The sequence below is a fragment of the Penaeus monodon genome, chromosome 38 (genome assembly GCF_015228065.2).
Source record: "Penaeus monodon isolate SGIC_2016 chromosome 38, NSTDA_Pmon_1, whole genome shotgun sequence".
Taxonomy (NCBI): domain Eukaryota; kingdom Metazoa; phylum Arthropoda; class Malacostraca; order Decapoda; family Penaeidae; genus Penaeus; species Penaeus monodon.
Window position 1 is genome coordinate 2,145,314 of NC_051423.1, and position 15,000 is coordinate 2,160,313.

Here is a 15,000-nt window from a genome sequence, read left to right on the forward strand (position 1 = left end):
ACCTCCATACACTGTTGTGGTCAGGATTCCTGCTGGGTTATCTTGATACGACGCTAATAAACTGTTGGGAGGGCAGGGATTGGTTAATTCATGTATTTTTTGTTTCTTTTTTGTGTAATACAAACTCTATACAAATCTTTTCCAAAAACATCCTTCCACACATCATGATATTTGCTGAATGGTAATAACAGCATTTAGGCATTCACATCAGGAGACCATCCCAATGAATTCACAGGTTTTTGGTTTTTGTGACATGGGTTTTAGCAGGGAGGATGACATCCTTACTGGAGACATTTCTATATCTGAGTGGTCATGAACTTATCAACTTTTGTTTCTTTCATCTTTTGGTTAGGTTTCTTTTAGAATCCTCAAGACCCACAACTGTCTTTTTGTTCCTCCTAATTTTGGTGAAAAAACTAATTCATACAAAAGTATCTACAAAAAAAATATTAATTCATATTAGTTTTTAAATTATTCCATGTAACATACCAACTTAAAAAATACATATACTTTGGGTCCCATACATAATTCATTCACCAATACCTATCATTCTGAATGTTCAAAATTTAAAATATGGTTATGTTTATCTTTAAGGTCTTTCAAGGGAAAAAAAGGTTCTTGAGATTGGATAAATATTGTAAGCTTTGAGAATGCACCATGATGGGACAAGAAAGAAAAAACAGATTATGAAGGATAGAATTTTTTTTTATAAATCATCATGCATCATTCAAATGTACTGATGTATGGCAGCAGAGCATTACTGTACTGATATCTATAGATAGTGTCAAGTTTACACAACAAATGGAGGGCATCTGGACTGAAATCCAAAGTCACCCATTACACCATGAAATAAACTGCCTTCTCTGACCTCCCATCGCTCAGGACGCTGCCTTGAAACTTTTCAGTTTTCACAAGCATTTGTCAAGATAAACAAACTTCTGAAAGGGTGCCTTTATAAAAGTATGTATTCATGATGAATTCACTAGAGAGAAAGTAATCCTAAGCTAATTTGTCCATACCGTTCCCACTACAGGAAGGGAGATCCTACCTAACTTGAGACTGTTCAGAGAATCAGACGAGGCTACTGGAACCCCAGCCCAAATGGCATGCACAACTCGGATCACATTTGTTCCACAGGCACTGCCTATCTACCTACTCCCAGATTTCTATGCACCCAGGCAATAACACCAATAAAATAAACTCACTGCTGGTAGATATTATTTGTAATACGCTGATCCTGCTGACACAGCGTTGGAACTCCAACAGAGCAGCGTTGATGAAAGCGATAGCCACATGTACGGCATACAAACCCGTGGAATAGAAGTCGTCGACAGTTATCACAGAATGCCAAAGAAAAGAATGTTCTTCTATTCTGAAAGAGGGACAAGACTCACATCAGTTTTTGATCACTCCCATGCTGATTAATCCTAAGAAATTAGATTCTAGTGATACTAAAAAGACAAGACTAATCGTCTTGCGTGAAAACCAACAATGTACCAAAAACTAATATAGTATTGTTATGAATTTATGCTTACTAACTCAACATAACAGAGAAATGCAATTGTGATGCAATTCATCACAATTCTATTAGCATAACAAAAAAATAAATAAATAATAAATAAATACTCAGTGCAAATATAAAAACAAATACCACACACACAAGAAACTTACAAAATTGTGGGAGATGGATGTTGTTACAGGAAACTTTTCTAGAACCTCCACAACAATTTCCTCTCCTTCTAACGCTGCGATATCTGAGTCCCAAGACATGCGCACCTGAACCAAGGAAATAACAGATGTTAATGTGAGGGGAGTGGGAGAGAGGCAATTCAAAAGGTAGTCCCCCTCATACCTTTACACCATCATCACCAAACATCTCAAAAGGGAGAGGAAAAAATACCTCCACCCATTCACAACCACTTGTATTTCTGATGCTCCTCAAATAGACATTAACAAAAAACTTATCTTAACTTGAATAAGATCAACAGCAGTACCACTTCATACAGCAACAACTATAGTCAAAGACACCCTCTATATTTAGTACAGACAGCATTTCGTTTACCTTAGGATTGTTTTTTCTGTACACAATGCAGACATCGTGGGAAAGTTTGCGGAAGTTAAGAGCCTTTGCTAATGCTTCTTTTAAAGTACGTCCTGGCTGCACTTGTACTGTAGTACGTTGCTGGTTGGGCAAATGCGCCCGTACAACCGATCGAAGGGGAGACTGTGGCGTGGAACGTGCCACTTCTTCACATACACCATTACTACCTATTAGGGATGAAGAGAACATGGATTATTACACCTACTAAAAGAAAAGTGGTATGACTTCTGGAAATGGAGAGAAAAAACAAAAAAACACTACACAAAGCATCTTACTCATTCACAAGATCAGTGTACAGAATCTATTCCTCATGAAAAGAAGAAAGACAACCCAGCATCCACCAAGCACTCACTGGAAGCTTGTGTCATGGGGGGATAGCCTGGCTCCACCTCCTCGGCAGAGGCTGCCGTCTGCCCCTCAGGTAAGTCTTCGTGACAGCCATTAGTCTGCGCAGTCTGCCCAGTTGCAAGTGTCAACTGCTCTAGTATTTCTTGCTCCTTGGCCTCAAATCTGTGCAACTTTCCAGTTAGCTCTGTGTACTCCTGCAAAAGGGGTGGGTTTTTTTAGGACCAGTATGGTGGTGGAGGTAACCATTGTAATGATAAGTGATAAAGATAGTAGTAGTAGTAGTAGTAGTAGTAGTAGTGTAATAGTAGTAATAGTAGTAATAGTAGTAATAGTAGTAATAGTAGTACTAGTACTAATAGTAGTACTAGTACTAATAGTAGTACTAGTACTAATAGTAGTACTAGTAGTAGTAGTACTACTACTACTATACTACTACTACTACTACTACTACTATAATACTAGTAGTAGTAGTAGTAGTACTCATAATAGTACTAGTAGTAGTACTAGTAATATTACTAACATTATTAGTACTAGTGCTAGTACTAGTACTTGTAATAGTGCCACTGCTAGTGCTGCAGCTACTGCTGCTATTACTATTACTATTACTACTACTACTATTACCACTACTACTATTACTACTACTACTACTACATTATTAATAAAATAATAATAATAATAATTATAATGATATATGATATATGATAATGATAATGATAATGATAATGATAATGATAATGATAATGATAACAATAATAAAATAAATATACAATAAATATAATTATATGAATAATGTATATAAATATATAATATATATATATTATATATATATATATATATATATATATATATATATATATATATATATATATATTATTTATACATATATTTTTTTTTATAATAGATAATAGAATCAGATTAATATAGATAAAGAGCTTCATAAATATCTTGGCTTTTCTTCTTTATTCTTCTACTGCTGATAAAAGTTTCCTGGATTATGAAAGCACAGTTTACAACTTCTGTTCTGACAAATCCCACCAGAAAAAAACTTTACTCAGAGTGAAATAGCGCTTTTCATTGAGACCAGGTCTTCACAAGCTTTACCTGACTGAAACCAGATACAAATATGGGCTTACCTCCCTTCTGGCCAAATGCACTATCTCAAGGAATGAGGCCCTGAGCATTCCTTGCCCAGGTCCTGCTTCTTTCTTTGTGGGAAGGAAGACCTGAAGTCTGTGGTTGGCTTAGGAATTTGTTACATACTTTATCACTATGTTGTTAAAAGGTCACTAAAAACAAAAGAGCAGGCTGGGCATCCAGAGTTGCCTCAGGGGCCAGGGAGACGTCTGAGATTACGAGGCCTTTCCATGACAAACAGGCTGACCATCCCGTGACCTTGGATAGAGCACAAACTTACCGTGAGATATAAAGATGGGGGGTGCTGGAAACCGGCAAAGCGAGAGTTGAGGTCGTCGATGTACTCCTTCGTCAGATGGATGATATTCTGTATGTTTTGCAACTGGAATGAGAAGAGAGTGTAAGCCTCTGTGCCATCCTTCAATATAATTTTTCAAATCTGCCTAGCCACATGAAAAATGTAAAATCTAATGAGTGGAGTTTCAGGAGTGTCCCAATTTCAAACAAACAAACTGCAAATACAAAACTTGAGAAGCACATAAAACAAAATAACTTGCCAATAATGGCAGGTAATTTTAAAACTCTTACCTAGCTTTTTTTGATAAATTTTATGGTGGTTTTTCACTCTAGTGTGCTGACAACTGATAAGCTTTATAAAAGCAATATATCACCTATAAAAAAAATAACCTGATTCACCAAAAAACTTGGCCTAAACATTATGAAACAAAGCATATCAATAAGTCGTCAGAAATCCTGATATATCTAAGGTGTCATAAACACCCTAAAAATCACTTCCTGCACAGTGCTGCATGCTTGGAAGATTCACCCCATGTAAATTATCAGACAATAAAACAAGCAAACAGTGCTGCATTGTTGCTTCTTTCTATTATATTTACTAACAGTAGAAAAAAAAAGTTATACAATCAGACTTGTCTATTTTTATTGTAAACAAAAAAAATCCTTTTACTTAGACATGGAAGCAGAGATAGAAAATCTGCACTGATAAATGGTTATCTACATCCGTAAATTTATTCTACACATTTGTGAAAAAGAAAAAAATATACAAGTTGATGGCAAATAAACAAAACAATTCTGAACACACCTCCTCACACATATGAACCAATATATCAATGCAGGCTATGTTGACTCTTTAAAGCCACCACCAGAAAGAAAACACCATATATTTCCAGGCCTAACTGGGCCAATATATACAAACAACACAATGGGGATTCCACACATAAAAGCTGTGGTCTTTGAACTTATCACAGGAGTATCCTCACACAAGTATTTCCTGTCCTGACATAGATTAGTCCTGGTCTCAAGCAGCTGGCAACTATGTCAGCAGAACCCTACAAGAACCTATCCTGAAAACCATCTGTTTTGGGGTGGAAATTAATCAATAATGCACCAAACAGACTTTTTCAAAAGTCTTAAAGCCAAACTGATGGGAACCACCATCTTAATTCAGTTAATGTTTGGGTGTCCTCATGCATATGCATATGCATATATATATATATATATATAATATATATATATATATATATATATATATATATATATATATGTATATATAATATATATATATATATAATATATATATATATATATATATATATATGTGTGTGTGTGTGTATATATGTATAATATATATATAATATATATATATATATATATATATATTATAATATATATATATATATATATATATATATATATTGTGTGTGTGTATATATGTATATATATATGTGTATATATGTATATATATATATTATATGTGTATATATGTTATGTGTGATATGTTATATTATATATATATATATATATATATATATATATTATATTATTGTTTTTAATTTATATATTATTTTGGTATAGTTATTTTAATTTAAAAATATATAATTTTATATAATTATATATATATATATATTTTTTTTTTAATTTTATATAATATTATATTTTATATATATAAGGTATATATATATATATATTTCAGGGTTGTGTTATATATATATATATAAAAAATATATATATATATATATTAAAATATATATTTATATATATATATATATATTTTATATAATATATAAAAATTTTTAAAATATATATACTGTGTTTATATAATAATTTTTATTATAATATAATTTTATTATAATATATATATATAATTTATATATAGGATTATTAATGTGTATATATTATATTAAGGGGTATATATATATATATATAATTTTATATATATATATATAAATTTATATGGGGTTTTTAATTTTAACAGTTTTAATGTTTTAATATAATAATTATATATATAAATATATAATATATATAAATATATAAAATTGTATATATATAACAGGTGAAAATATAAATAAAAAAAATTTAAATAAAAAAAATAAAATAAAAACAGGGGGAAAAAAAATTTAATTATAAAAATATATATAAAAATAAAAAAAAAGAAATATAAAATAAAAATAAATAAAAATATATAAAAAAAATAGATAAAAATTAAGGTTAATAGATAATATAATTTTTATATTTTATATTTTAAAGGGGAATTATAATATAAAAGGGATAAATAAATTTTTTAAAAATTAAAAGGGATATATATATATAAGGTTTTATATAAAATTAAAATTTTTTATAATAAAATTTTAAATCTTATTATATATATATATATTATTAATATATATATATAATTTTAATAATTTAATATTATCTTTATATATAAAATTTATATATATTAAGGTATATATTAATTATAAAATTTTTTTTATATATATATATACGTGTATATTAAAAAACATGTGTAAATTTTTAAACAGTTATATTTTAAAAAAAACATGTTTTTTAAAATATATATTCATGTGTATTATAATATACAGTTTATATATATACAGGTTTTAAAATTTATATAATGGGGGTTAATATATAATGTGTAATATATATAATTGTGTATAAAAATTATAAAATTAAAATAAAAATATATAAAATATATATTAATAATAAAAATATTAAATTTAAAAAATATATATAAATAAATATAAAAATTTTTATATTAAAATTTTAATAAAATAATATTAAATTATAAATATTATTATATATATTTATTAATATATATATATTATTAATAATATTATATAATTTATTATATAATTTTTAAATTAAATAATATATTTTAATAAAAAGGGTTTTTTTATATAATGGTATATTAAGGTTATATTATAAGGGTTTAATATAAGGTTTTATATAATCCAATTTGTAATATATATAATTTTTTAAATATTGGAAATAAAAAATATAAAATTTTATAATATAAGGGTTATATATAAAAAGATATTTTATAATATATATTTTTATATATTAGAATTTTTTTATAAAATATATAATTAATATAATAATTGATATATATTATATATATTTTTATATAATATATATATATAGATATATATATATAATATATAATTTATATATATTATATAATTTTATATTATATTATATATAATTTTAATGTATATATAAAATATAAATGTTTATATATAATTAAAATTTATTTTTTAATATATAATGTTTTTATAATATTAAATTTTTATATTATAATTTTAATTTTATATAATATTAAAAAATTGTTGATTATATATTTTTTTAATTTTATATATAATATTTAATTTAATTTTTATATTATACATTGTTTTATAATATATTTTATATATATATATTTTAAAATTTTTTATATATATATATATATCTTTGTGTATATATATAATTTGGTTGTATATTTTAAAAACATGTGTTAAAAATATAACAGGGTATATAATTTATAAAATGGTGTATTTATATATATACAGTGTTAATATATATCTTTATAAATAAAAACAGGGGAAAAATAAACAGGGGTAAAAAAAAAAAAAAAAAAGGGGAAAAAAAAACAGGGAATTTTTAAAATAACAGGGGGTTTTAAAAAACATTGTAAAAATAATTTTAAATAAAAATTAATTTAAAGAAATAGGAAAAAAAGGGTTAATATAAAGTAAAAATAAGGGAAATAATAAAAATGGATATTTAAATAAAAAAACAGGGGATAAAAAAAATTTTAAAAGGGGAAAAATTTTAATACATGTGTTAAAAATATATAATGGATGATTTAAAATTTTAAAGTGAAATATATAAAATGGGAATAAAAAAAGGGAAAATAAAGGGAAAAAAAAGTAATATCGGGAAATTTAAAAATAAAAAAAAAAATAATAATTAATAAAAAAATATAAAAAAATTATAAAAAAAAAAAATTTTTAAAAAATAAAATTTTAAAATTAAAAAAATAAAATTAATTTAATAATAATTTTATAAAATTAAATAAAAAAAAAAAAATTTTTAAAATAATTTTTAAAAAAAAAGGGGGGGGAAAACGGGGGGGGGAAAAATTTAAAAATTAAAAAAATATAAGAAAAGGGGGAAATAAAAGGGTAAAAAAATGGAAATAAAGGGGGAAAAAAAGGTGGAAAAAGGGGTTTAAAAGGTGATTTTATAAAGGTGAAAAAAGGGAATATAAAGGATAAAAAAAGGAAAGAGGAAAAAAGGTAATAAGAAAGAAATGGGGAAAAAGAAGATATTTTATTAAAGAAGAATTTAGAAAAAATTTTAAAGGGGAAATTAATATAAAAAGATATAAAATATTAAAAATAGAGATAGGAGATTATAAATAGAAGTAAAGATAATATTAGAGATAAATAAAAATAAGGGAAGAATAGTAAGATAAATTTATTGAAGAAAAATAGATAATAAATAAAGATAAATAATAATAAAGGTATAATAAAATAGTTTTTAAATTAGATAAATTATTAAAAAGAAGAGAGAAATAAATACAGGAAGGAAAAAGAAAAATATAAAAAAAAAAAGGAAAGAATAAATATAAAAGAGGAGGATTAGGGAAAAGAAAGAATGAAAAAATAGGGAAGATATTAAAAAGATAAATATAAATGGAAAAAAAGGGAAAAAAAAAAATAAAAAAAAATTAAAAAAGAGAAGAGATAGAGAAAAAAATAAAAGAAAATAGAAAGGGGAGAGAGAAAATTAAAAAAATAAATTTTTAAAAATAAAAAATAAAAAGGATATAAAAAAGATAAAATATAAATATTTTAGATAAATTTTTAAGAATATATAAGATAAAAATGAAAAGATATTATAATTTAAAGGGGGAATTATAATTTTAAAAAATTTATAAAATATTATAGAATAATAATGGGTATTAGGTAGATATTTTTAATAATATATATAAAAAATGATAGAAATATAAAAATTTAAATAGTTTAAAAATATAAATTTTATAAATATAATATTTTAATTTTTAAATAGATATTATAATTATATTATATTTATATTATATTTTATAAATAAAAATTTTAATATATATTAAAAATTTTTTAAAATTAAAAATAAATAATAATTTATGATTAATTTTAAAAAAATAATAATTAATAAAAATATAATAAAAATAATAAAAAATAAATTTAAAAGAATAAATAAAAAAGATAAAAAATATAAAAAAAAATTTTATAAAAATAAAATTATAAAAAAAATAATAAAAAAAAAAAAAAAAATAAAAAAAAAAAAAAAAAAATAATAATAAAAAAAAAAAAAATATAATAAAAAAAAAATATAAAATTTTTAAAATTAAATATAAAAAATTAATATAAAATTTTAAAAAAAAATTATATATATATATAATAAAATTATAATTAAATATATATAATATATTTAAATTAATATATATAATATTTATATATATATATAAAATATATATATTTATATATTAATATTAAATTTATATTATATATATAAATTTATAAAAATATATATATATTAACATATTTTATAAATATGTTATTATAAATATAGTATACTAATATATTATATATTTATATATAATATATATATATTATATACATATATATATATAAAATATATATTATACATTTTATTATACAAAATATATATATGTATAATCTATGTTATTTTTATTGATACATATTTTATATGAAATTAGTAACTATATGAAATAGTATACATAATGCCCATTATGTATTCATACAATATATACATATAGTTAACTGTATAGCATATATAGAAATGTATAGTATGATATCTCTAATGATGTAATATATAAAATATTTTAATATATATATATATATTAATATAATATTATAAAATATATTTTATAATGTATATGTTATATAGGGTAATGTATAATTTTTATATCTTATGTGTATAGTAAATAGAATGTAAATTGATATGAATTGTATATACAAAAAATGTTTGCATGTGTAATATTACATATGTAATATAATGCATATATGATATTTTATATGTATGTATGACTATGTGTATGTTAGTATATTATTGTTGGTAATATAGAACATGTATATAAATATGCTATTTTACCAATTATTAAACATATATATCAATATATGTTTTTATGTTTACGTAAGGATGTATCTTGAAAAAAAACAAGGAAACATAAAATAAAAAAAAAAAAGCTCTATACTTTCACAAAAAAAAAAAAGGTAATTCTCACATCCCACCACACTTCCCCCAAAATCATGCCCCCAATTTCACAAAAATTTTTTCAACAATCTAATTTGCCGTGACTGGGTAGCAAGCACTGCACGCGGGAAAGGTTGACAGGGGTTTTAGCACACCAAGATAGGTGTTTTTTTTCCTAGTACATAGCAAGGAATCAACCAATTATTTTAAAAAAAATTTCTGGAGTCAAAAAAAAAATTCTTATACAGTATCTTTATAAAGCAAAAATTTGGTTTAAATGATTATAATTATGGTTGCCGTGGTTAACAAGGATTAAAAAAAAAAATGGAATGTAAAGACCTAAAATGGCCTAAAACCCAGTATTTGGTAACTCTTTACAATACGGATGGACTAGCCAGACTAACAGCCTATGGTCAATCTTGGTGGAACGGACCCACTATGCTAAGGCAAATTGATGATGAGGTTATTGCTGAGGCCAAAAGGTTATAGTCACTGGTACAAGAAATAATCTCCATAATGCTATAAATATTGGAAAAAGATTCATTCAGTACTCCCTAGTTTCAGCTCCATCTTGCCGTGCATACCAAGGTAATTCAGATTGTTGAATACAGTTTGTGACGTGGTGCTGGGGACTCTTGATAAAAATAAAGCTATGCTCCTTCAAGAATCAAGGCGAAAATTGCCTGAAACGGATTACCTATACTTGTTGCAAATGAGTGGAATCCACATTCAAAAGTTAATTTTTGGGTTAGTAACGGTAAACAAATATCCACAAAAGCTCAAAACATAGACGAACCCCGAAACCTTGGTTGGGTGTGACCCCAGCCTTTTCCACCTGTTGCAGGATAGCCCTTTTTAAAAAGTACAGACTTCACATCCCTTCTTTTTGTTTTTTTTGGGGATTGCACAAATTTAAACTGCAAAAAAAGTGACTGGACAGCACACTTAAAATTGGCAAAGGCAAACAAACTTGCTACACTTTCATTCTGTAGCAAAAAGTAAATCACTAGGGAGGTTCTATCTTTCCAAAGTATACAAAGCCGTAGTCAAGCATGATCTTGGCCTCGGCAATCATGATCGCACATCTGCCACCAGATATATTTTTTTTTATTATTCTTTATTCTGAGAAGGTATGTCTGGAAGACACCCAGCATCCACAAATAACTCTATGCTAATTAATATTATCTGACACACTGACAACAGCTAAATAAATCTGCAACTTCCAATCTCGCAAGACAAGGTTGAAGGAACGACATCATAGACAAAAAATAAAATCCTAGAAAATTGTGGGCCCTCCCAATTCCTGCTGGTTCACCTTTTTCCCCAGTTTTAAAGTGCAAACGAGACGTATTTGATCTCATCACTAAGATTTTGGGTCATTAATAATTTTATTTGGAGATGTTACGCCAATTGCAATTATTACTTTCCCGAAGGACTCGAGACAGTCTGACGCCTCTTTGGACCCGACGGAAGCGGAACCTGCAACCGCGGAGGAGAGTCTCTCGGGTGACGTTTCCGCTGCGCGACCGAGTCTCCGCGATTGCAGCCTGGAGCGCCTCCGTGGCCGGCGCACAGCCACACTGAAACAAATTCCCACCCCTCCAACGCAGGCCAATCAACGTCCTGCAACACACGGAATCGCTGCCCAGCGCCACCAACAGGGAATCGCCTCAAGACTCGCTCCCTGGACGGCCCTCGGGCAGAGCCCTCACATCCTCGCCCTGACCTGCCCTGCCCGCCCCTGCCCGCCCCTGCCCAGCGCCCGACCCCAGGGCAGGGCGCCAGCCTCCAGCCCGAGCTCCTCCGGGCGAAGGCAGCTCCCGGGCGGCGCCTGGCCTGCTGCCCCGGGGCGCCGTGCCCAGGGCGAGGAGGGCCAGGCGCGGGCCAGGCGGGGGGCGGGCCAGGGCCAGGGCGCTCCTGCGAGGAGCCGAACGACCATACCTGAATGTCAACAAAGCTTGGCCGCGCCGCCAAAACAAGCGCGATTTGCGCCCACCCGCCGCCCCCTCGGCCTCCCAGCACACGCCCACCTGGCGACCGCACTTGCCTCTTCCTCCAGGGCCGCCCTGTCTTTCGTCTCGTCGTGGTTCTCGGGCGCCTGGACGGGCGAGGGCGAGGCGCTCTCCCGCTCCCTTGCGTCCCCAACACCCGCCATCTTGCACCTGCTTATTTTAGCATCCGCCAAAATGGGCGCGCAGCTCCCGCCCCCGGCGTGGCCTCGGAGGCGCCTCTGGGGCCGCCGGCGTCTTCCTCCGCCCAGGGCGCGTCTCGGAGGAGCCTCGGACGCCAACGGCTCGCGCCTCCCGGAGAGGAAAGGAGCAAACGCGAAAATAAGACCCGGCGAACGCCCCGACAGACGTATAGACGCGAGAACCCGGCCGTCGAGCTCGATCCTCCTGCGAAGGGAATCCGAGGCCGCTCCGAGGGGATCCGATCCCGCCCGCGCCGTCGGCCCGAGCTGTCACCCGCACCCGAGCGCTCGCCGACGTCATTATTGACATCTCTTTTGGGGAAAATCATGGAATCTTCGCTCAGTCCGGCGAAGGGACTCGGGCCGGCGTGTGCTCCGGGGCGTCCGGCGGAGCGGCCGCCGAAGGGGCTGCCGGGGCACAGAGGCACAAATGCGGTAATAAACGGGCCGCGGCCTTCCACGCTCGACCCGAGAAACCATTGCATCAAGGCATAATATTTTTCGCCACAAAAAACTCGCTTTTAACATACTAATAGCATCTTTAATGCATGTAAAAAAAAAACACTTTAAGTATTCTTTTTAAGGATACATCAATACTAATATCAATGATATTACTAAACCATTACAACGGAGTAAATTGCATTGATTATAATTAATCGTCATAGCAGTAGTTAAAGTACTAATAATATTATCACTAATAATGATGATCACAATAATACCAAATCTAGTGTTAGTAATAATATCAATGATATAATGGCAATAATAATAAGGATACTTATAATGATTATGTTGATAATTCTAGGACTAATAATAATAATAATGATAATAATGATAATAATAATATTAATAATATTAATAATGATAAAATCAACAACAATAATAATAATAATGATATCAAAATAGCAATAATAATGATAATAATAACAACAATAATGATAATCACAATGGTGATAATAATAATCTTTATAATAATAATAATAAAAAGAAGAAGAATGATAATTGTAATAATAATAGAGTTCTAGTAGTAGTAGTAATAGTAGTAATGACAACAATAATAATAACAATAGTAATAACAATAATGATAATATTAATGGTTAATGATAGAAGGTTAATAATAATGATTACCAATAATAAAATAATGATAGTGATAAAAATGATAATATTAATGAAAATAATGATAATATTATCATTGATTGTAGTGATCATTACTATAATAGTAATAAGAATATTAAGAGCAATGGTAAAAAAAACAGTAATAATGATAGGTGATTAAAATAATGATGATGATAATGATAGTTATAAGAGCAATAATAATTATGATAATAATAATAAAAGTAATAATAATAACCATCAGCGTCATCATCATCATCATAATAATAATAATTATTATTATTATTATTATGATTATGATAACAACAGTAACAATAATATTAATAACAAAAACAATACTAATAATGATAATAACAATGAAAATGATAACAATAGTAACAGTACTAATAACGATAATGATAATGATAATAACAACAACAACAACAATAATAATAATAATAATAATAACAGTAGTAGTAGTAATAATAATTATAATAATGATAATAATAATAATAGTAGTAGTAATAGTAATAATAATTATAATAATGATAATAACAACAACAATAAAAATAATGTATAATAATAATAGTTATAATGATAATAATAACAACAATAATAATAATAATAATAACAATAACAGTATCAAAGATGATAATGATAATGACAATTGTAAAAATAATACTACTAATAATAACAATAATGGTAATAATAATAATGATAATCTTGCTAATAATAATACTAATAATAATGATTATAATGATAATAACAACAATAATAATGATAATAGTAATAGTAATGATAACAATGATAATGACAGTTATGACAATAGTAATAATGATGATGAAGATGATAATAATAACATTAATAATAATAATAATAATAATAATAATAATGACAACAATAACAATAATAACAATAATAATAATAATAATAATAATAATGATAATTATAATATTAATAATAATAATAACAGCAACAATAACAATGATAATAATAATAATAATCATAGTAATCAATTTTTTGTTAACATCATTATTATTATTAGTGGTATAATTATTATTATCATAATCATTATCATTATCGCTTACATTATCATTATTATTATTAATATGATTATTTTTGGAATAAAGCGAGTGTAAGCCTCGTGTGCCATCCTTCAATATAATTTTTCAAATCTGCCTAGCCCACATGAAAAATGTAAAATCTAATGAGTGGCAGTTTCAGGAGTGTCCCAATTTCAAACAAAAACTGCCAATACAAAACTTGAGAAGCACTATAAAACAAATAGACTGCCACTAATGGCAGGTCAATTTTAAAACTCTTAACCTAGCTTTTTTTTGATAAATTTTATGGTGTTTTTTTCACTCTAGTGTGCTGACAACTGATAAGCTTTATAAAGCAATATATCACCTATAAAAAAAATAACCTGATTTCACCGAAAAAAACTTGGCCGAAACATTATGAAACAAGCATATCAATAAGTCGTCAGAAGGCCTGATATATCTAAGGTGTCATAAACACCCTAAAAATCACTTCCTGCCAGTGCTGGCAATGCTTGGAAATTCACCCAATGTAATTATCAGACAATAAAACAAGCAACAGT

The 15,000-nt window shown here is 28.0% G+C and overlaps 1 protein-coding gene across 6 annotated transcripts in view; it reads right to left on the minus strand.

Moving 5' to 3' along the window:
- LOC119597121 (raf homolog serine/threonine-protein kinase Raf-like) overlaps positions 1–12,472 on the minus strand; it is a 23,263-nt gene extending 10,791 nt beyond the window's left edge. For 2 of the 6 annotated variants that reach the window (XM_037946610.1, XM_037946608.1), the window contains exons 1-7: positions 12,165–12,433; positions 3,864–3,965; positions 2,454–2,643; positions 2,063–2,268; positions 1,672–1,776; positions 1,206–1,372; positions 1–61 (exon numbers count right to left, since the gene is read on the minus strand). The exon at positions 1–61 is cut by the window's left edge and continues 307 nt beyond it. In XM_037946610.1, the coding sequence (XP_037802538.1) occupies positions 1–61; positions 1,206–1,372; positions 1,672–1,776; positions 2,063–2,268; positions 2,454–2,643; positions 3,864–3,965; positions 12,165–12,272 (939 nt within the window). In that variant the 5' untranslated portion in view covers positions 12,273–12,433. Of the gene's footprint in view, positions 62–1,205; positions 1,373–1,671; positions 1,777–2,062; positions 2,269–2,453; positions 2,644–3,863; positions 3,966–4,685; positions 4,803–12,164 lie in introns of those variants that run through there. The other 4 variants (XM_037946609.1, XM_037946607.1, XM_037946605.1 and 1 more) reach the window with 4 other exon arrangements.
- Positions 12,473–15,000: the final 2,528 nt, after the last annotated feature.